The sequence below is a fragment of the Alexandromys fortis genome, unplaced genomic scaffold (assembly GCF_014885135.2).
Source record: "Alexandromys fortis isolate MF-2015 unplaced genomic scaffold, M_Fortis_MF-2015_v1.1 scaffold_18, whole genome shotgun sequence".
Classification (NCBI taxonomy): Eukaryota; Metazoa; Chordata; class Mammalia; order Rodentia; family Cricetidae; genus Alexandromys; species Alexandromys fortis.
In genome coordinates, this window is record NW_026067897.1 from 2,769,353 (window position 1) to 2,791,914 (window position 22,562).

At 42.9% G+C, this 22,562-nt stretch overlaps 2 protein-coding genes across 8 annotated transcripts in view; one reads left to right on the top strand and one right to left on the bottom strand.

Annotated features, from left to right (window-relative positions):
* Nucleotides 1–22,562, top strand: part of Necab1 (N-terminal EF-hand calcium binding protein 1) — a 178,790-nt gene that overhangs the window by 146,424 nt on the left and 9,804 nt on the right. For all 3 annotated transcript variants that reach the window (XM_050165608.1, XM_050165598.1, XM_050165589.1), the window contains 4 exons: nucleotides 8,656–8,777; nucleotides 11,482–11,558; nucleotides 16,717–16,770; nucleotides 20,765–20,877. In XM_050165608.1, the coding sequence (XP_050021565.1) occupies nucleotides 8,656–8,777; nucleotides 11,482–11,558; nucleotides 16,717–16,770; nucleotides 20,765–20,877 (366 nt within the window). The remainder of the gene's footprint in view (nucleotides 1–8,655; nucleotides 8,778–11,481; nucleotides 11,559–16,716; nucleotides 16,771–20,764; nucleotides 20,878–22,562) is intronic.
* CUNH8orf88 (chromosome unknown C8orf88 homolog) overlaps nucleotides 1–22,562 on the bottom strand; it is a 65,348-nt gene that overhangs the window by 5,035 nt on the left and 37,751 nt on the right. The window contains exon 6 of one of the 5 annotated variants that reach the window (XM_050165661.1): nucleotides 16,780–17,836. The exons of the other annotated variants lie outside the window; for them this stretch is intronic. Within the exon in view, the coding sequence (XP_050021618.1) occupies nucleotides 17,825–17,836 (12 nt within the window). The 3' untranslated portion in view covers nucleotides 16,780–17,824. Of the gene's footprint in view, nucleotides 1–16,779; nucleotides 17,837–22,562 lie in introns of those variants that run through there. 5 annotated transcript variants of the gene reach the window in all.

Sequence of the window (22,562 nt, forward strand, 5' to 3'; positions counted from 1 at the left end):
TTCTGAATACATTAATTTTTAAAATAAGTAGAAAATTACACCACTATGGGCTTGTGTCCACTATACCCCTTTTATGAAGTTTCTGGTGACTCAGAAGGAAGCATTCATTAGCCCTAACCTGGAAAATTGCATCTCCTTTCCTACCTGTTGCTACAAAGGCCAGCATGAACAGAGACCGCCCCCCCCCAGGACCAGTGACTGACAGTAAGACAATGGCTGTCCTGTTCCAAAATATCAATCAAAACAGCCTTGGGAAAGCTTCCTAGGTTGAGCATCCTTGAACTGGATCATTGGAAAGACTTCAAGAGGCAGGTTGATATTCTCTCCTGTGCTCTGACCCACCCCAAGCTAGATAACCTGTCATCTGGCTAGCTTTTTTAAGTTTGTTTTCTCCCTCCACAATTCTCTTTCCATAAAGCCTCATGCTGAACAGGCTCTCCCATCTCCACATCCCATACCAAGCACTCTAGTTGTGCCGCGTTTTCTCACTTAACTCAGCCTTGTACATCCTCATCCTCTCCGTCCACCTTTGCATTTCTCCCACCTACAGGGTGAGTGAGTGGGAACTGAATGAATGAGAGCGAGCCTTGGAGAAGAGAAGCATGTTAGGGACAGCGAGGAGGACAATCCATGTGCTAGCTGGAAGATCTGAAAAGCTAGACAAGTGCATTATAAGTTAATTCTATAATAGTTTGCTGTTAGCGATTACAACAGAGCAATCTAAAGAAACCACAGAGAGGAAAATTCATCTTGCAACTGTGTATAGTACATATTTGATGAAGAGAAGAAAAGAGTGAGGAGAAGCAAAAAAAAATTATAAAACTCCTCAGTTTTTAATATCACAAATGAGGGTTCCATGATGCTTTACAAAGTCAAGGGTTGGATGCTTCATTTTCATTAACATTCCCTGGGTCATAACAACTCTCTTCCCCTTCAGCATCAACATTACTTTAGGATTTAATAGTCGTGAAACCAAGGGACACAGACTGGTTGGGAAGGAGGAAATCCAGAGAGAACATCTCCTCCCGGCAGCCCCAGGCAGAATCACAGAGCCTCGCTCACTCTGCAATAATGAGTCAGATGTGCTGGGCTGGGCATAATGTCTGTGCCCATTCATGTGAAAATGGCAGTTTCAGAAAAGGGGATCTGCACAGCTGGAATGTCACAGAGGTGAGATCCTCAGATGGTATTTCATGCCATCTTTGTGTCTGCTCTGGCTAACTGGCTAAGTGGGTGTCACTTTAATTCCCTGCCTGTTGAAAGAACCTAATAGCCAGTGGCAAGAATAATCACTATGTGATGTGGAAGCTCCCCTCAAGGGGACCCCTGTTCTGAGGCATAAACCCTCCTCTTCACGAGCTGCATTGCCAGAACACAGCTCAATTACACGTGGATTTCCTTAGTGTAATGGAATCTCTAAGTTTGAACTGTTTCTCAAATTTCTTCTATAGGCAGGGATACAAATGAGTCCCCCTGGGTTTGGAACTCATTCTTTTGCCTTTTGAAAGTTGTCTGTTATAGAAGAAAGAAAAGGCTTTAATTTCACTGACAAGTGATTACAAATCCTCTCGTGGCTTGTGATTGCCTGTGTCACCAAAGCACGGGGCTCCTGCTGTGTGGCGATCCTTAGGGGAAACAGGGCTTACACTGTGTGGAGATCCATAGGGGAAATTCAAGACTAGATGTATGTGAATTTTGGAGACTAGATATATGTGAATTTTTGTTTTTGTTGTTCTTTGCCTAAACTTTTAAAATTGACATTAAAAATGCCTGGATAGGGGCTGGAGAGATGGCTCAGAGGATAAGAGCACTGGCTGCTCTTACAAAGGTTCTGAGTTCAATTCCCAGCAACCACATGGTGGCTCACAACCATCTGTAATGAGATCTGGTGCCCTCTTCTGGCCCACAGGGATACATGCCGGCAAAATATTGTATATATAATAAATAAATAAATAAATCTTTTTTTAAAAAAAATGCCTGGATAAAATAGCCATTAACACAGAAACAGTAAAAAAGAAAGAGCGTGCCCCAAACTAGAAACTGGAAATCTGAAAAGAATGCCGAGTGATTTCAATGCTCCAGGGAAGCAGCTCACACAGGCTGTGCGAGAGGAAGATGTGTTCACAGCAATGAGCCCGAAGAACGGTGGAGTGCTAAAGAATTGTAGGAGCCGTGTGGAACTGACGGTGGGGTCAAAAGGAGCCTGGTGCGTTGTGGAAATCCCCACCATGGACTTTCAGGGTCTGACTCTTCCCAGTCTGGAGAATCTTAGAAGTACAATGGGGGCAGGGCACAAAGCTGAAGATGAGACGCCAGACAGAGACCTTCATCCTGACCCGCTCATCCGAGACCCCTTTCGTGTCCAGTGTTTCCAGATTACTGACCTCAGGGCTCGAAGTGTCCATTACGGGACACTGGAGTGAAAGATCTGGTTAACCTCAGAGAGAGTCCTCGTCAAACCTAAGAATAGGCTTAAGGACTCCAATGGGAAGGCGTGACTTGGCTAATGTACAGAGCACACACACACACACAAAAAATAAAAATGCCAAGCTGCCTTGTGTGTCCTCCGGCTGGATTGGAAAGGGAGGGGAGGCGCGACAGAAAGAGCAAAGCAAACACCATACAAAAGCACAAGAAACAAGGATTGTTATGGATGCGAGAGCCCCGGAGAAAGACCATCAGACTCAATTCAGACTACAACGAGCCAGGCTTATGAAAACGGCTAGCAGGACAGCACAGTCTCTAATCCAAAGCAGCGAGAAACAAGCGGTGCAGAGGCAGGAGAATGAAGGACCTCAAGACGGGGTTTCTCTGTGTAGCCCTGACTGTCCTGGAACTCACTCTGTAGGCCAGGCTGGTCTGGAATTGTGAACCACCTGCCTCTGCCGCCAGCTGAGTGCTGAGATTAAAGGTGTGTGTCGTCACCTCCTGATGTAAAGGAAGGAGTTTGAAAGCAAAACCACAAGAACTGCTTTGCTCTGAACGGTTAGATGCTGAAGGTGGCCTCAAAATAGTCCTTGAACAACCACATAAGCTAAGTTCCAGAATCCAAACCAAGCAGTTAGTCATTTCACAGCAAGCAGGTCATCATGACCTTAAGTTTTTGTAGGGGGGGTCAAGGAGTCAGAGACAGAGATATTAGTACCAAGATGAATCCCTCACACAAAATGGGTTTTCTTTAGCTATCTATCACAAAATGATTCAGAGAGCAGAAAAATATATCTAAAGAACCAAACAAGAGAGCTCTTGTCTCTTATGCCCAAACATGTTATTATAAAAGTGAAATTCTTTGAGGAATATTTTAATACAAAATTGCAGCAAAATATCTACAAAGTAGCAAGAAAGGAAAAACATAAGAAAACTAGAAAACAAACCTAAACAATCTACTTTTGTGAAATAGAAATCCCAGAAAAAGAACTGTCAAGGCCACCCTCGACCCTCAAGAATAATGTAACCACCGGAGCTCTTCTCACTGCAGTTTTATTCCAGGACTTTATTCACTTTCTCTCTCTCCTTCCCCTCTCTCTCCCAGCCCTTAAGGAGGCATGGGCTGCCAACCCCGAACTGCCAGGTGGGCACTGCCCATAGGCCCACGCATATGCAAGCAGCTGATGATCATTGCGTGATCACAGCATAGGTCCGGCTTTAGCCATCTCAGGAGTGGATTATACATCTCCATCAGGTGTGATTCCATGCAGCTCACTACAAAGAACAAGGGAGAATAACTACCAAAAGAATAATTCAAGAAAAGCTTTTAGAATTAGAGTATGAGTTCTCAGCCTGATAGCTTAGACTAAGAACTCACTATAATTTTTTTTTTTTTTATCTAACACTAAGACGTGCCATTATAACATGGGAGAAGCCAGGACATCTGGAAAGGACAAAGGACTCTGGGAACTGGAAAGAAAGAAATCTCCTGCCCCCTCTTGTCTCTCTTTCTCAGTCTCTCTCTGCATCTCTGTTTCTGTCTCTCTCTGTGTCTCTGTCTGTTTCTCTCTCTCTCTGTCTCTCTGTCTCTCTCTGTCTTCTCTCTCATACACACACACTAAAATAAAATAAAACAAAAACTAGCACATTGGACAAAAGGGAAGAGCCTAACAGAAGGCACTAGAAACAGAGATCACTTCTTTGTACCTTCAGGAATCCCATAAAAACACTAAACTGGAAGCCATAATATATTCCTATTCCTATCAAGAAAATTATCAACTTCTTTCAGATTTTTCAATTTTGTTAAGTACAGTTTTTTAAAGTATGTCCTTATGATTCTCTGACTTTTCCTAGTGACTATTATTATGTCCCTTTTTTCATTTTTGATTTTGTTAATTTGCGTAGTTTCTTTTTACCTCTCAGTTAATTTGGATAGGGCTTTGCCAATCTTTGGGGGGAATATTATTTTCAGGTGTGTGACTTTTGTTTATGCTGTATTTGTTAAACTCTATGAAGCTGTGTTTCTATGCCTGTCTAAAACACCTGATGAGCTGAATAGCCAATAGCAAGGCAGGAGCAAAGATAGGTGGGTCTGGCAGGCAGAGAGAATAATCAGAAGGAGAAATCTGAGAGGAGGAGAAAGAGCAAAAGAACGAGGAGAGGGGGACGTCAAGGGCCAACAACCCAGCTACACAGCCAGCTGAGGAGTAAGAAGTAAGATATACAGAAGTAAGAAAGACAAAAGCCCAGAGGGAAAAGGTAGGCGGGATAATTTAAGAAAAGCTGGCTAGAAACAAGCCGAGCTGAGGGAGCAAGTTTACATCTAAGAATAAGGCTCCGTGTGTGATTTATTTGGGAGCTGGGTAGCGGGCCCCCTCAAAGGGACAAAGAGTGAAAGCAACACACGATACCAATCTTCCTGATTTTCTCAGAGAACCAACTCTGTTTCACTGATTCTTTGGGTTTTTTTGTTTGTGGCTTGCTTCCAGTTTATTTTAGCCCTGAGTTTTATTGTTTCTTGCCATCTACTCCTTTTGGTTGTGATTTTTTTTTCCTTTTGTTCTAGAGCTTTCAGGTGTGCTGCTAAGTTACCATAAGAGATATCTACCATTTTTTTTATGTGTGCTTTTCATGGTATGGACTTTCCTCTTGGAACTGCCTTCATTATGTCTCATAAATTTGGGTTTGATGTATTTTTTTCATTTAATTTTAGAAAATCTTTAATTTCTTAATTATCTGTCTAACCCATTTATCATTCAGTATTGAGTTGTTCAGTTTCCATGAGTTTGTAAGCTTTCTGTTGCTTCTGTTTTGTGGATACCCAGTTTTAATGCATTTCTTGCGCATGTTGAAATGTGCTTTGTGCCCAAGTATGTCATCAATTTTGGAGAGAGTTCCATGACGTGCTGAGAAGGAGGTATATTCTTTTTGCTAGGGTGGAATGTTCTATAAATATCGAATAGGTCTATTTGGTTTATAAGTCAGCTAACTCTGTCATCTCTCTGTTTAGTTTTGTCTGTATGACCTGTCTGTTGGTGAGTTAGGTATGGAGTTACCCAAGTCAGTGTGTGAGGGTCAGTATGATTTTAGCTGCAGTAGTGTTTCTTTTACTAATTTGAGTGCCCCTTGCATTTAGGGCATAGATGTTAAAATTTGAAATGTTCTCTTGGTGGATTTTTTCTTTGGAGGGTATGTAATCTCCTTTCCTATCTCTTTCAGCTTGTTTTGGTTGGAGTCTGTTTTGCTGGATATTAATATGGTTACACCAGCTTGCTTCTTAGGTCCATTTGCTAGGAATATCTTTTCCTGGTGGTGGCACATGCTCTTAATCCCAGCACTCATGAGGCAGAGGCAGGTGGCTTTCTGTGAGTTCGAGGTCAGCCTGGTCTATGAGCAAATTCCAGGACAGACCCCATAGCTACAGAGAAACCTTGTCTCGAAAAAAAGTACTAGAAGTTTTTGATTAAACATGCACATTTTGGGTATTCAATTTTTGTGCAGAACGATATTGGAATTTTATTGATCTTATATTGTTAATGCAACAATAAAACAGAATGTCCTATAAATGTTTAGATAAATAGATAGATTAAAAAGGATTATACCAGCTTGTTTCTTAGGTCTGTTTGCTTGGAATATCTTTTCCCATTCTCTTACCCAGAGATGGTGTCCATCCTTGATTTTAAGGTGTGTTTCTTGGTTGTTGCAGAAGGTTGGGTTCTGGTTTTACATCCATTCTGTTCGTATGTGTCTTTTTATTGGAAAATTGGAACTAGTGATGTTGAGAAATATCAATGATAAATGTTTGGCGATTCCTGTTATTTTGCAGTTGTGTGTGTCTGTCCCTTTTGATTTGGTGGTCTGGGATTGTTTGTGCTTTTTTTTCTTGGGTATGATTAGCCTCTTTAGGTTGGAATTTACCTTCTAGCACCTTCTGGAGGGCTGGAGTAGTAGATAGTGCTTAAATTTGGTTATATCATAGAATGTCTTTTATTTTTTTCTCCATCTATGGTTATTGAAAGTTTCATTGAATATAGTAGTCTGGACTAGAATATGTGGTCTTTTATTAGAGTTTATAGCATATCTTTCCAGGCCCTTCTGGCTTTTAAAGTCTCTATTAAAAAGTCAGGTGTTATTCTAATACATCTACCTTTGTATGTTACATGGTCCTTTCCAGTTTTTAATTTTTTCCTTTGCTCTGAATTGTTGGGACCATTTGGAGTCCTGGCCGCCAGCTGCTCTTCCCTGCTAGAGATCTTTATTTTCCTTCTGATTTGAGTTGCTAAAAGCTGTGTCCAAATTGTTTACCAGCTCTTCTTCACGAGCACGTGTTGCCTTGGCCTTGAGGATAAGGTTTTCACCTGTTGGCCCACCTGACTGTTGGGTATATAAGCCTCCGTGGTGCTATTGAATAGAGGGCTTCTTACCAGTGACTAGAGGTCCGTGTCTCTGTCTGTGTGTGTTTGTGTGTTTCAACCTCCAGCCCCTTGCCTGAAGCTCGCGAACTGTAGGGTAGCGCATAGAGCGCAGACAGGCATTGTGCGCTGCACTGTATGTTTAGTGTTTTGGTTATCATGTGTCATGTGGACTGTCCTTTCTGGTTCAGTCCATTTGGTGTTCTGTGTGCTTCTTGTGCCTTGATGGGCATCACATTCCTTTGTTTAGGAAAAAATTCTATGATTTTGTTAAATAATTTCTGGGCCTACAGCCTTCGTTTCTTCTCCCTCTTATTCCAATTATTCTTAGATTTTTTTTCATAGTGTCCAAGACTTTCTGTATGTTTTCTGCCAGAAATATTTTAAATTTAACATTTTATTTGATAGAAGTATCCATTTCTTCCATTGTGTCTTCAGTGCGTGAGAATCTCTCTTCTTTCTCTTGTATTCTGCTGCAGAAACTTGTCTCTGAGGTTCCTGTTTGAGTTTCTAAATTCTTCTCTTCCAGATTTCCTTCCGTTTGAGTTTTCTTTGTGGATTCTGTTTCCACTCTCAGGTTTTCAACTGTTTTATTTATTTCTTTCCACTGTTTTTTTGTGTTTTCATAGATTTCTTTGGGGAATGTATTCATTTCTTCTTTACAGACCTATTTTCATAAAGGCTATTTTAATGCCTTTTCCTTGTGTTTAAGTGATTTTGCAAAGCTCAGAGCCTGCTGTGAGATTGCTGGGTTGTAGTAGAGACAGTGTCCTTGTTGTTACTGAGTTTTTGTGCTGGTGTCTCGGCATCTGGGATTGGAAAGGTTGTAATTCTTGGTGCTGATATCTGGTCTGGTCTTTATTGGATAAGTGTTTTGTTCCTTGGTTTCGATTGTTCTCTCTGGTGCTTTGAAGAGTCTTGCGGGATCCTCTTCATCTGGGATTCTGATAGATGTGACCCCTGAGGATTCCATGTAAAATGTGTTTCTAAGCATTGAGAGCTGACTCTTAGGAACAGGGTTGGGATAGGAGGGGGAGCTGAGGCTGTCTACAGGAGGAGAAAAGCAGGTTTCTCCACCAGGATCTGCTTAGTGCCTTGGTAAGGAGCCAGAGAGGGAGGACAGGCTGCCTCCGGTGGTTTGCTATAGAACTGGGAGTGAGACTGGGGGACTGGACTTGGAGAAAGGGAGGGAGAGGTGAAGCTTAGCAGTTAGCCTAACTGTTTGTATGGCCTGAGTGGCCTGCGGGTTCCCAGGGAGAGCCTGAAGGCAATAAAGCCTGAGATAAAGCCAAGAGTCTGGGGAAGGACTTTTAGAGGAGTAGATCCCTGTGATCTACTGCAGAGACACATTGGGCATGGGAGGGGAGCTTCAGTTTGCTGAAGTAAGAACTTTAGGATTACTTGGCCTTTTAAAATATATGAAATGTTGGTAGATTGGAACAAAAATTTAAAACAGTAAGCGAAGAAAATTCCATGGTTCTCAAATTAAGCAAAACACAACAGATCACACACATGAATTTTGTTTTTATTAAAGACTTGGCCAATGATGGAAAGAAGGATTAGATTACAAATTAAATTTTACTTGGTCTTAATTTTGAGAATAATGAAAGTCTAGAACATTCCCACCCCTGCATCTGTTCAGTGTGTGTAGTAACAATCAGAACTGCTCTCCAGAGCATGTTTGCACACAGTATTTCCCCAGCATCTCCACTAAATACCCCCAGAAACCCCTGGTGGCTGATCCCTTAGCATCTGATCCTAAAAAGCAACACACCGAAGGTCTGACAGGAAAGTTCTGTGTTGGCTCTTGTTTCAGGCAAGGCCCCGCCAAACCAGAGGTTCTGTCTATCCAGTGGCCCGGAAAGCGATCCAGCCGCCGAGTCCAGAGGCACAACAGCTTCTCCCCCAACAGCCCACAGTTCAACGTCACCAGTCCAGGTAAGGCACACTTCGATGCTCTGCTTCATCCCATGGAGGATTTAAACATAGCAGCCTGTGCCAGGTGGTGGTGGCGCACACCTTTAATCCCAGCACTAGGGAGGCAGAGGCAGGCAGAGCTCTGTGATTTCGAGGCCAGCCTGGTCTACAAGAGCTAGTTCCAGGACAGCTAGGGCTGTTACACAGAGAAACCCTGTCTCAAAAATAAAACAAAAAAACAGCCGCCTGGAATGTTATCCTTGTATCAAATGCAAGTGGTACGGAAGCAGTCAGAGTGTTAGGAAGTGAGGAGGTGATCGACCAACTGCCCGGCCCATCAGATCCTAGCATTGTGTCTGGACAACTCAGAGGGGGATGGATGCAAACAAGAACATTCCAGCAGTCAGTTCCCAAGAGATGGACCCTGTGCAGTATCCTAGCTCTGAAACTGCTCCTCCACCCAATACCTTCTCCCTCGCCAGGTCCCCTGAAATTCATCCAGGAAAATTTTAGTGTTAGCCATGGCTATCTTATCGTACCCCAGATTCATACAAGGTGGACACATGTTTCCCCATATTCCAGCTCACTCAGAATATGAAGCAATTGTGTAAGGTCATCTGAACTACTGTTCCGTTTCAAAGAAACCGAAAATTTCTATAATTACAACTACAAATCATTGTTTGTGGTTGGTGGAGGTTTGGACAGCGTCAGCCAGATGTGGCTCTAGGCTATAGGCTAAGTTCTCTGCTCCTGGTAGCTTCCTCCGGAATAAATGACAGCCAGAAAGAACATTTTTGCCTCCTGTTAAGTGTCAGAAGCATAAGCAGCCAGGCCAAAATCATATAAATAGATTGAAACTATAATGTTATTCTTGCCACCTAACTCTCATTTGCCAAATAAATCACATGTCAAGCCTACCAGTCTGGGAGAAAAACATTGTGCCCCTCACTGTAGCAAGAGGCTATAAAGTCCTCCTCCACCACCCAGGGGGTCTTCCAATGGAACTATAGGAAGAGCAAGGAATCAGCAAGCAAACTACAAACTGCTCTCATGGCTGAAAAACAGCAGTGCCGGATTCCCAAGACCAAGCTTAGATTTCCATTTTAACCATTTAGAAAACACAGAGCCAGGGAGATATCCCCACAAGTAAAGGAACTTGCTGCCACGCCTGGCAACCCAAACTTGACCCCCAGAACCCACATGGTAGAAAATCAGACTCCATGACTGAGCCAACTCCCACAGGTTTTCAGCTGAGTGTTACACACATGCCTTGGAATGCATGAGTGTGCACACATGCACAAACATACATGTGCACACACAATAAACAAAATATAAATGTGATGCATTGGGGGGAAATATAGAAAATAGTCGGTTTCATTCATGCTACCCTGAGCGTGCCCATCAGACTTGACCCTAGAAGTGAAGTAGAAGGAGGCCTGACTCATACTTTGATGGGAAGACATAGTCAAAACTACAGTTCCCAAGGACTTCGATTTTTCTCAGATCATTGTAGGGAACAACCAAGCTTAGAAATATGTTGCCTAATTTGTAAATTAAACATTGAAAATGAATATTGTTTTCTACATTTAAAGTATTTTCTTTGAACACTCATTTCTGATAGCACTTATTGGTTTCAGTGTTAATGTTTGTGTTGACTTTATAATTTGTTTTTATAATTTCTTCATGGATAGTCCCAGAAGAGTACCCTTCCCCACTTTGCCAAGGCTTCCAAATAAACGAATAAATAGCAACACCTAAAGATGACATCATCAAATTGGGAAGCTGAGGCAGTCAAATGGAATTTACAGTTGAGCTTTCTCTTCATGGATGAGCTCCCTGAGTCTGAAATTCCGGCTGCTCTCCCCAGCTATGGACAGTGTTATTGCATGGGAAAACAGTAGTAACACTTGCTGGAAATAGTTTACCTGCTCTCTCCTCTTGGTGGCATAATGTGTTGACTCTTGAGTTGCCCTGCTGGTCTACCCCTCCCTGCTATAGAGTTAGAGTGAGCTCATCCCCAGATAAGGAGCTCTGGAGGGCACTTGAAAACAAACATGCTCGGGTCTGAAATGAGGAAGGAGGGCAGTCCTTCTAAAGTCAGCTTCCACGGAGGTAAAACAGCACAAGGCATTTGCACTGACATTCATATTACATGATACCAGATATGCAGTAAATAATAAATATTCAATATGTGTGTGCATAGCTACACACATTTACACGTGAGCGTATTTTATATGCATGGATACAGTGCAGCAGGCTCCAGTGTGCACACTCTACCTAAGCCATGGCTAAGGAGTTCATAGTCCCAGGTTAGTCGGTGGGAAAGACAGCACAGCTACCTTACCTTACACTTGTCACCTATCACAGCTCCGTTCCTGCCCCTGCCTCGTATGCAAGCTAAGAATCAGTGCTTTTCTTCGTTCCAAAAGAAAACTATCTTATAGGAAAGAAAACTGGCTCAGCAGGATGTGTTCTCTCGAGCTTCACAGGCCAGTGCAGAAAATACTATTTAAAAAAAAGGAAGAAGAAAACAGGCTTGTGAAAAAAGTCAGTGGTGCAGACATCTCTGTGAATTGGCTACTTAGATGTCAGTCATGGATACATTTTTAGGAATCTGTTTAAAAGCCAGCGACACTGCATTCTCCCTTCAGGGTGGAAGGAGAGATATCTGAGCATTCTGCACTGCTAAAAATCTAATACTCTGTCTTTGTGGTTTCTTCCCAAGCACTGTTAGAAGAAGACAACCAGTGGATGACCCAGATAAACAGGCTCCAGAAATTAATTGATAGACTGGAAAAGAAGGTAGGTACTCCCTTTCCTTTTCTCTCCCTCCTCTTCTGCAAGGCCTTCTGCCTCAGCTTCCTCACTGCCTGGATGTCCATCCATGGCTGCCCTGTGAACAGAATAATGCTCAGCATTCATGTAGCTCTCTGAATGGCTGGTTGGTAGCTTCAAGGGCATGTTTTCTGATTGTTTGTTGTTTGTTAAAGCAAATACAAAAGCTCAAAGTTCCATGTAAAATAAGGCCCAGGGGCTGAGAATTAAGTGAACTTGTAGGTCCTACTTGAGTGATGTTAATGACACCTCAGAGAGACACAGGTAAGGTCTTATGAATCTTCCAGTTTATTTAGAGGAAAGGGTTATTCTATGCTCAACTTCTAGAGGTTGACATATTAACTGATAATTTTAGTGTTAAAACTGCCTAGTAAGCAGACGAGAAGGAATATGATGAAGACTTTTTTGGAGCTACATTATATGTCCTTAATTATCATACCTTTTAGGAGCGATTGAGCTTGTCTCAAGTGTCCTAACTGTATACTGGCATTATGCTTACATAGCTTGGACAGTAAAGGTGACCTTTGCCAATCAGTAAGAACGCTTGTTTGCAGTGACTTCTGGACAATAAAGAATGAATATTTTTGCTTGGCAGAAAACCTAACTTTTGAAGAACTCGTGTATAATTGTACAAATAAACAAGGAGGGGTAGGGGAAGGGTTGTTTGTTGCCTAAATGACTGGTAGTCAGAACTGGACTCATAACTGATGATCAGTAGGTCTGGACGTGTGCCCAAAGTTGGACTGTGCAGACATTTCCCTGGAGGAATGGTCTCCACGAGCTGGGTACTTGGAAACATTTCACATTCAGAAAGTGTGTAAGTTTTATTAAAACTTATGCCAAGTCAATTAAGAATTTGATTACAAGCAATAGAAATCATCTTGCTAATTTAATAAAACCGAGAAATTTCTGGAAGGGTATGGCAATGCTCATGATATCAACAGATATTCCTTCTAAGACGTGAATTCAGGAACTCAGGGGGATACGGTCACTCCAGGTGCCTAGCTATGAAGAACCGTCGTCTCTTGGGCTATGTGCACTAGAATTAACGAGTTCAACCCATCTCCAGTCTGTGTATGTGCTAATCATCATCCTGTTCTCAGGAGGGAAGACAGGAGGGGTGCGGTGAGGGTCGCATGCTGGCTTCTTAGGGTGGGGGACCATCTAACAGTCCCAGATCATCGCATGCTAGATTCTTAGAGTGGGGACCATCTTATAGTCTCAGACCATCACATGCTAGATTCTTAGAGGGGGGACCATCTTATAGTCTCAGACCATCACATGCTAGATTCTTAAAGAGAGGGGGGACCATCTTATAGTCTCAGACCATCACATGCTAGATTCTTAAAGAGAGGGGGGACCATCATATAGTCTCAGACCATCACACGCTAGATTCTTAAAGAGAGGGGGGACCATCTTATAGTCTCAGACCACCACATGCCGGCTTCTTAGAGAGAGTGGGGGAACATTCTAAATCTCAGACCACCACAGTGCAACGAGAAACAGAATTCATGGAAAAGAAAATGTGTTGGCATGAAAGTGGAGTAAATGCTGACCAGCTAGCACCCTGAAGAAGTAAAGCTTTAGAAAACAAAGAGTTGACTGGAGAGGACAGTGAATGTCTGGAAGTGAAATGGTTTTGTATTTCATTTAGGAAAGCACTGAGGATTAGTCTTACATGGAGAATTGCTACCTAATCATAAAGCCATTTGTAACAGATTAAGGGATTTGGACTTGGTCCTGGGAACAATCAGACACATTTATTATTTTTCTACATAGGCAGTTAAAAGCATAAGATGTTTTGATAGAAAATCAGGTCGTAATATACAAATTGCATTAAATCAAAATAGATTAAAAAATAAGAGTACTAGACTGAGAGCTGAAGAAGCCAGCTCCAATGATGGCATCAATTTCCAGTTTGTATACTAGAGCCCAAGATGGGTCCATCCTAAGTGAGTGGAAATGAAAGGCTTCCAAGGTTAGCAGTAGAACTAACAACACCACCAGATGGGTATGCTGGGAACCCAGGAACAGGCTGAGGATCTCAGCCTATCAGAATCCGTACATACTGTCTCATAGAAGTGGGGTGACAAGTGGTAGCCTACTTTGAGGTGCAGTGAAAAAAACAGGCTTTCAAGGTTCATCAATTTCAGGGTACAATAGGCAAAGGTACCCCTTTAAATGTCAGTAATGAGGTCAGCCTGGCAGGCTGGGTTTTACACCTGGACCAACTGAGGTGAAACCTCGAGGCCTGAAGATGGGCAAGGATGCTGAAGACAAGATTCTCTCTGTGCAAGCAGAGTCAAGTCAGAGAGAAGCAATCCTGGATAACTCCAGCCCCTAAGCCTGGGCGTCTTCATTGATGTCTGCTCCTCCTGGAGCAAACACAAGAACTGTAAGATTGTTGCAAATTAACTTTCCCTCTTTCATTCCCTGAGACCTGAATTTCAGCTGGGACTAAAGGAAAAACAGTGTCTATGAAAATTAGCTTTCTGATGTTGAAAGGCCCGGGGAATCTGAGACCCTGTTTTGAGAAGAAAACCCAATGGAAACATAAGGGTTCCTGTGATAAGCAAGTTTAGATTCTTTTAAAGAACAAAATATCTCTTTGTGAAGGGGTTGTGACATTCCCAGGGAAAATGTCTCCCCTTGGTGTATGAAATGCATACAGTTCTTTTTTCCTGGAATGGCTTAAACTTTAGTAACATCTCTCTAGCCTGTTTTAAATCAAAGTATTATTATCACATCCCTTTCTCTCCTGGACTTTTGTCTCCCTCCCTTCCTATGAGACGGTTTTACTGTAAGAGCAGCATCGGAGAGGCTTGCTGAAAGAACAGGGTGATGGTGTTCAGCCTGGGCTCCAGCAGTGTGGCGCTCAGCATGAGCTGTCTGATGAGCGTGCACAGTGTGGGCTAGGTTTTCCTGTCTGGCTTGTTCTGTGCTGTGCTGAATTAGGTTTCCAGAGGAAAACGACACAATGGCCAAACAGTGGCTCGGGGCTGTCGTTTCCCCGCTGACTCCCTTGTTCCTTATGGTTTTTATGAGATTTGATCTCCCTGTTAAAAGAAAGTATACTTGAGGCAGAACATATTGTTGATTTTTTTTTGTCTATTGAATATTTATGATAATCCTTCCTAGACAGTAAACTAAACATGACTCCATTCAAGAGGCTGGTAGTTACGAACATTCAGGATTCCTATGAGTTTTTCGGGATCTGTTCTTTCCAGTCTCCATGAGTAGTAAAGGGGGAGGGGTGTACTGAAGTTATAACCGTACTATAGTGAGTCCGTACAAAACACCTTCAGGGCTGGGGGAGATGGCTCCAGGTATGAAATGTTTGCCATGCAAGCAAGAGATCCTCAGTTCTAATACCCAGAGTCAAAGAAAAGCTGGGTGCAGTAGCAACCCATCTACAATCCTGTGCTTCTCTGGGGGAGACACATGGGAGGTAGAGAGCAGAGGATTCTCGGAAGCTCACAGCCGTCTATCCTGTTGTGTAAAGCAACAAGCAATAGAGAGACTCCAGCTCACGAAGACAGAACATGTGAAGCCTGATGTTCAAGGCCTTCATCTGACCTCCACACATGCACTGCAGTACACACACACACACACCATTTTTTAAAAATTGAATGGGAATAAAAAGGAAAAAAATCTTTAATGTTAAATGAAACAAAGGCAATGATAAAGACCGTACATTCCCTGGTGTGTTATCTGGTCACCAGAGGATGGATAACTGAGGATGGCTCCCTCAAGCTTTTCTTCCCTTCCGTCAGACAATGTGGAACCGAAGAGTGAGAGAAACACAGTCAGAGACCACTAGTCAGCACTGTGCTGCTAATATTCCACTCACATTCTAACTCACGGCCTAATTTTACTTTATGGAAAAGCCATGGTTTGGTGGGACCTTCATCCAGCCACTCGCCGATTCTGCAATGTCTGTGTGCCTAGCAGCATTCTGGTAATAGCCGTGCAGACATACTTAAAAGATGCAAAATATTTTGTCTCTACAAAGACAGACAAAAATATGAGAAAGAATCTAAGAAAAAACATGAAATCAAATCATGAGCTACAGCTGAGGTCCTAAAGTCAGCAGGTGGGAGTGGATGGAGGAGTTCCATGCTTAAGGGGAGTGGGCTGGAAGACTGTGTTCAGGATGCTGGATTAAAACTGGATGTGAAAGACAAGAGGAGGAGCCATTTAGAGGGAGGTCTTCGGGGAAATAAATCTACAGCAGAAGGGACCTGAACGTTTTAATCATTCAGCGATGATAAAAAGCTAACTTACCTGGAGCTCTATCTACACGCAGCTGAGCCAGAGCAGACCTGGTCTGCCATGCCCAGTTTCACACTGTGTAGCATAAACTGGACAGCTATAACTGCTAATTTTTACTTAGTTATTTCAGGGAAATATTTCATGTATTCCTCACTTGGAATATGTGTTTCTTCACAAATATTGAAGGTTTACTCACTTGGTTTTACTGGGTGCATTGGTGTTAACCCCTGATAAGACCTAAAGATCTTTATAAAAGTCTTGCATTCATGAAGACGGACAGAGGTTCTCATCTGAACTACACACACACACACACACACACACATACACACACAGAGAGAGAGAGAGAGAGAGAGAGAGAGAGAGAGAGAGAGAGAGAGAGCAGTTCTAAACATTTGAAAAAAAACTTTGAAAAAAATATTAGTCATTTTCCTTTATTTTTCAATTCACTAGCTTTAGTAAAGCAAACTCGGTGCTGGAGCACAGAAACATTGTAACATACGGATATCTAGGACATGAAAACAAAGGCATCTGCCTGTGAGTCCGGTCCTCCCAGCCTTGTTCCCCCTGTGACAGCATTTCTAGTCGCCCCTTTGCTCTCTGGGGGCTACAGTGAAGGAAGGAATAATTTAAACTTATTGTAAATAGTGCCTTAACATTGATTTTTAATAAAGATACAATATCTCTTTGTTGAAACAAATCAATTTTTAAAATGAAAATTGGTTCATCTCCTTTCAAACAATACAGTACTTTGGATTCAAAATTAGCCATGAAAACAAAACTGCAGTATGGGTTTATGTTAGTTATGTAACTTGGCATCTTTTCTTTTTCTCTGCCTTTACTTCCTTTTCTGAAGGATCTGAAACTTGAACCTCTGGAAGAAGAAGTTATTGAGGAGAGTACTAAACCGGTGAGTGATTTCCATATCAAAATTTCAAAAATGCACACTCTGAAGACAAGACTCACTGCCCCCAAAATCTAGTGCCCCAATGATAAGTCAAAAACTTAATGAATGAATTTATTTCACTCATTTAGATTTACAATGACATTTGTTATAATATGTATTATTTCTTGCTTTCGACACCAATAAAAATTTCATGGCATGCAAAAAAGCAAGTAAATCATACAAGTTATTAATTTATAAGCCCAGGAATACAATATATAGAGAGATTTTAGAAAAAAATCACAATTTCATCAATTTTCCAAATTATTATGCTCTTTGTTTAAAGGTGTCTATGCCCAGCTCTGAATCAGCTTCGCTGGTGTTGGCCAAGCCTGCCATACATATGAGAAGCTCAAAACTGCTCCTTGTGGGAGTAATTCACACTCTACCACCTATTTTTTTTTGCATAAAGTGTTATTGAAATTGGGCCCTCCTCCATTTATGTAGTACCTGGGGTCACTCAGTAACAGAGCTGAGGAGTTGCTATGGGAACCAAGTAGCACTCAAAGCCTGACCTATCTGCTGTCTGTTTACAGAAACCCCTTGCTGACCCTGCTCCATCAGGTCTTGTGCACATGACAATCTCGGGGACCTGAGTGGGGTTGGGGTGAGGACTGACAGTCCCTCGGGCCCTTATTGGAAATACCCATGATACTTCTGCAGCATTCGCAGATTCGAAGCCGGTTAGAAAGCTAACCCAGGTCCCAGGTGAGGGAAACAGAAATGGGGACCTTGTAGGAGGAACAGAAAAGGTGAATTCCAATGGACCTGTCTCTTGTGGGGTCGTGAAGGCCTCTGGCCCTTTTCAGTATTCATCTTCCTGAATCATGGAAGTGTTGCTTTCAAACAGAGAGTGACAGAGAAACAGGTATAGAGGGCTAGGGCTCATATATCATATATATGTAGGAAATCAGTTCTCTTTGGTTGTCAGTACTGCACCAAGTTCCTGGGAGAATCCCACAAAGACCTGATAGACCACAGAGCCTTGGGAGCTAGTCCCAGGTTTGAGTCTTCTGATTCTTCATCTCTGCCCCTGAGAGGAAATAAAGCAAGGGTCAATTGGGTTGTTGAACTCAAGGTAGCTATTTATGTAAATAAATGGGTCAAATTTATAGAATGCTTCCAATACTATTTTAAAATGTTATTTTTTTCCAGTAAAAAGCCCACACAGTGATTCAGGGGCACATAGTCCTCTCTTTTCAAATCTCTCTTATTCCCAAGATAGGCTTCCTCCTACCAACAGAAAAGAAACAGACAGAAAGATACGATGGCTCGTGTCCTTCATATTAGGCTCAAATGTGTTATCTGGAGCTCCTGTTTGAATATTTTTGTTAAAAAAAAAAATCAAGAGATTGTGCCTAAATGCAAGGGAAGAGAGTCCCAAGAGTACCTGGGAAATGAGGAATGACAATGTGGGGTCTGACCATCTATCTAATTCCCACAGGAACCCCTTGTAGAACACACATAGACCCCTCTACCCCTCTACAAGGGTCTCTACCACCCAAAACTCTCTATGGTGACCGCTTTAGCTCAAAATCTGGGATCTACGGATATTACTAAATTCTACTTGTTAGGAATTGGTCTCTGGAGGTCTGAAAAACATGAATTTTAGATAAACTGATAGAGCGAGAGAGAGAGAACACAGTGATGAAGCTAGGCCGTAAGGCATAAATGGGGTGAGTAGACGAGAAACACGCAGCCCTCAGTGCTTGATAACAACAATGAATTCAAGCTGAGAGACATTTTCAGCTAGGAAATTCTATGATTAGACACTGGCTCTCAGTTCTTGGAAGAGCCTTGCCACCCAATTGTTTTTGTGAAATTTTTTTCCTGGTCCATTAACCTCTGTGATCATCTGTAAAAGCCAACTGAAGAGTATCTCCTTCTGGGGAGTGGGAGGAGATCATACACTATTCATAGCCTGCTGAGTGCTCGTGTGTGGACACAAACATGGTTCTGACGGCTGAACGGCTTTGTATGTCAGTGGCAACGCAACGCCGTTTCCTCAGAAAACTGATCCTTATGATCAGCTTACATAAATAGAGTCAGCTTCATGTGTGAGCTGATATCATTGCCTGGACACAGATTTTAGCCTGAATTTGCTAAGCCCTTTGAAAACAAAGAACCTGTGTGTGTGTGTGCGTGCATGTAATCCTAGGAATTGAGATAGGACTCATGCATGCTAGGCAGGTACTCTGCCAGTGAAATCAATCCCCAGCCCTAGAGGCCTGTCTTTATCACTGCATGCCCAGAGCCCTGCATGTGGTATTTACTGTGACAAAATAAAAAGGCATGGTGTCTGTCTAAGAATAGACACCGTGACCAAGCCAACTTTTATAAAAGAAAGCATTTAATGGGGATAATGGAGGCTTGCTTACAGTTTCCTATGACAGGGAGCCCAGGCACATGCATGGTGGCACAAATGGTGTTGAAGCAGGGAAATCTATATCCTGATCTGCAGGCAGAGAAAGAGGCAGGGGAGAGCGGGAGAGAGGGAGGGTGAGACAGACTGGGTCTGGCTTGGACCTTTGAAACTTCAAAGCCTACCTACCACCAGTGACACACTTCTACCCAAAAGGTCACACCTACTTCAACAATGACTTCCTAGTCCTTCTATTCCTTTCAAATGGTGGCACTTTCTTGGCGACTCCAAATGAGCCTCCAGGGGCAATATGTATTCAAACCACCACAGCTGTATGTGTTTAGTGCCTCTCGTGGTTCCTGCAATGCAATCGGTGTTTGACAGTAACAGCTATTTAACAAGCACTGAGAAACTGGGCAGCACAGGGAACAGAAGCTCAGGGTTAACCGTAGCCTCTATGCTCCCGGGCAAGCAATCCTGGGCAAGTTTTGTTTGTGTTCCATACAATCCCTGTGAGTGTGTCTTAAATTTACTCTTGCATTTTTATAAGGCTTATTTTCATACTTTTAAAGTTTTCCCTCAATCCTTGCAGAAGAAGATAGGCTTAATAGTGAGACTACACAGGCAGGTCTCCAGGCAATTCTCTGGGGAGTATAAATGACAATTGTTATAATTGTAATAATATTTTTTTAGGAAAAACAGTTAGTAGCCAACCTACTGTGAGCCATTAAATCGGGTATAGTAGCAACTTTTCTCTCGTTGCTTATGGCAAAATATTGTACAAAAGCAACTTAATGAGGGTCTTACTATTTATTTGACCGTGATGTTTTGAGGGTACACTCCATCATGGCAGAAGTAACAGGAGGCAGCTGGCTCTGTTATGTCCACAGTCCGGAAGCAAACACACATGAAGGCTGGTGCCCAGCTTTCGCTTTCCTTACTCAGTCCAGCACCCAGCTCAGGGGATGGGGCGCCCCAGTTAAGCTGGATCTTACTAGCTAAATGAGCCCGATAATAGAACCCCCTCACAGACCATACCCAGAGCTTTGTCCCTTAGATGATTCTATGTATGGAGCATCACACTGCCAACTGGTTAGGGCATTCTGAATAGCACGTGTTACAAATGGGTAATCTATGATAGTCCTTTGGTCACCGACACAGCATTGGAAATGCATCAGTAAGCCCACGTTTTTAAAAGCAAACTTGATTGTAATGATTTTCACAGTATCTGATATCAGAAACTGAAGCGATGCAGATTCCGATAGAACTTCTCTTTAAACCTTGGTATCTCTAGGGTGGTGGCCACGACTCAGTGGCGCATCAGAGGCACTTCGGGAAGCTTTTAAGATGCCGGTGCCTGGGTCAGCCACCTCCGGCCAACTGAGACTTTCTCTGGAAAGCTCCTCCATGATTCTAATTGCATCTCTTGCTTAATTTTAAAGAGGAAACGTCTCAGTGCAGAGGGCACTTTCTTTAGCTTCTGCTGCTATAAATTTCTGGGCTTTTGTGTTTCTTGCGCGATAGAATAGTGACGGCTTTTCTGGGCCGGTTTCTGGCTGGCAGTCGTGTGTGTGACGGCAAGCTCCCTTTCTTCCGCAGCACATCATGCTCGTGCAGCGCCAGATGTCCGTGGCAGAAGATGATCTGGAAGAATTCCAGCTTGCTCTGAAACACTACGTGGAGAGCGCCTCGGCCCAAAGCGGGTGCCTGCGGTAAGTGCTTGCGTGCCAGCCCCCACATCTACACAGATGGTGAGCGTGGGAGTTTAGGTGAGGGCAAGGGGTGCGAGAGCACAGGCATCTCCAGATCCTCATGTTCAATTCTGCAGAGCAGTCCAGCCCTCTGGGGTATGGCATTTGCAGAGTTTAGCAGGATATTTTCTGTTTGATCTCTGAACCGGAGTTGATTTAATCGTTAGGCATACCGAGGGAAATAAAGTGGAAAGTCATCGAATAAAAAGGTTTTCAAATAGATTGCAATCTCCCCTTTTGCACACAGGCCACCAGCACCCAATAAAAATCGTCTGTGTAGACAAGACTCCCACTCGTGGATGTCTTACCTCAATTACCCTGTGGACTAATGACCATTCCAATATTATGAGAATAATGGGGCTCTCCAAAATGAAGATTTCAGACCTTGATTGCTTCCTAAAAGCAGTGGCAGCATCTCTTCCCTCCCTAAACTCCATGGCCTCCTCTCCACTGTTGTGTCAAGACTCATAAAACATGCTACACCTCATCCATAGTTTTTCAGTACATCCTGTCCAATGAGACAGGACTAGAATAGTTGTCCCCAAACAGTGGTAGGTTTCCAAATATCACGAGGACTCTGCGGTGCCTCTCCCAGGAGCATCCTGTGGAATGCTGGGCATATGCCAGACAGAAGCCCATAGGCACAGCCATCTACAAGGAGCACTATCTGTTCCTTCTTACCGTGCCTCAGACCTGACCAGGCTCTTCCATAGATACACACCCAGGCTTTCTCTCACGACATCCCAGAAGTCCACAGCACAGACAAACTTACCTATGTTCAGAAAACGTCCCCAGCCACGTCCCTCTGCCTGTGAGCTTATTTTACTGCATCCCTAATGCTCTTTCAACGTTCGTGAGGTAGGAAGATAACTAGTTCAGAGATTCCTAGGTAACAATGAGTTGAAGTTCAACTGGCAACTGTAGTGAGGACCTTGTCCCAAACACAGAAAAGTATTAAGAATGTATTTCCGAAGTAGAACAGTTGCCTAGCGTGTATAAGGCCCTGGGTTCAATCCCTAGTCACACACGCGCGCGCGCACACACACACACACACACACACACACACAATCTTGTGGAATTTTTTTAAATATTTATTTAGTATACAATATTCTGTCTGTGTGTATGTCTGCAGGACAGAAGAGGGCACCAGACCTCATTACAGATGGTTGTGAGCCACCATGTGGTTGCTGGGAATTGAACTCAGAACCTTTGGAAGAGCAGACAATGCTCTTAACAACTGAGCCATCTCTCCAGCCCCTCTTATGGAATGTTTATGTGTGAACCAAAGACCATGAAATCTGAGCTAAATTCACCAATTCTTTCTCCTTGGCTGACCTGGCGTCTCTGCAGTATGAGTATCAGCAACTCCTCGCCTCCCAGTGCAGCCTTTGTAAGAGACCCTAGGAAATGTTGCGCTTCCATGCCTACCATTCTGCTTCATATCAGGATCAGAAGAGCACAGATAAAAGCATTTTCACCCTTGGAAGAATTAGAGATCTGCCAAGGCAGGGACATATGTAGTTTCTAAAAGCCCACTCATTTAAAAATAAAACTACTTGGAAAACACAAAAGGAACCTATGCAATTGCAGAACATTGAACTCAGTAAACTTTTTGAAATAGCAAAGATAGAAGAAGAAAAGTCTGC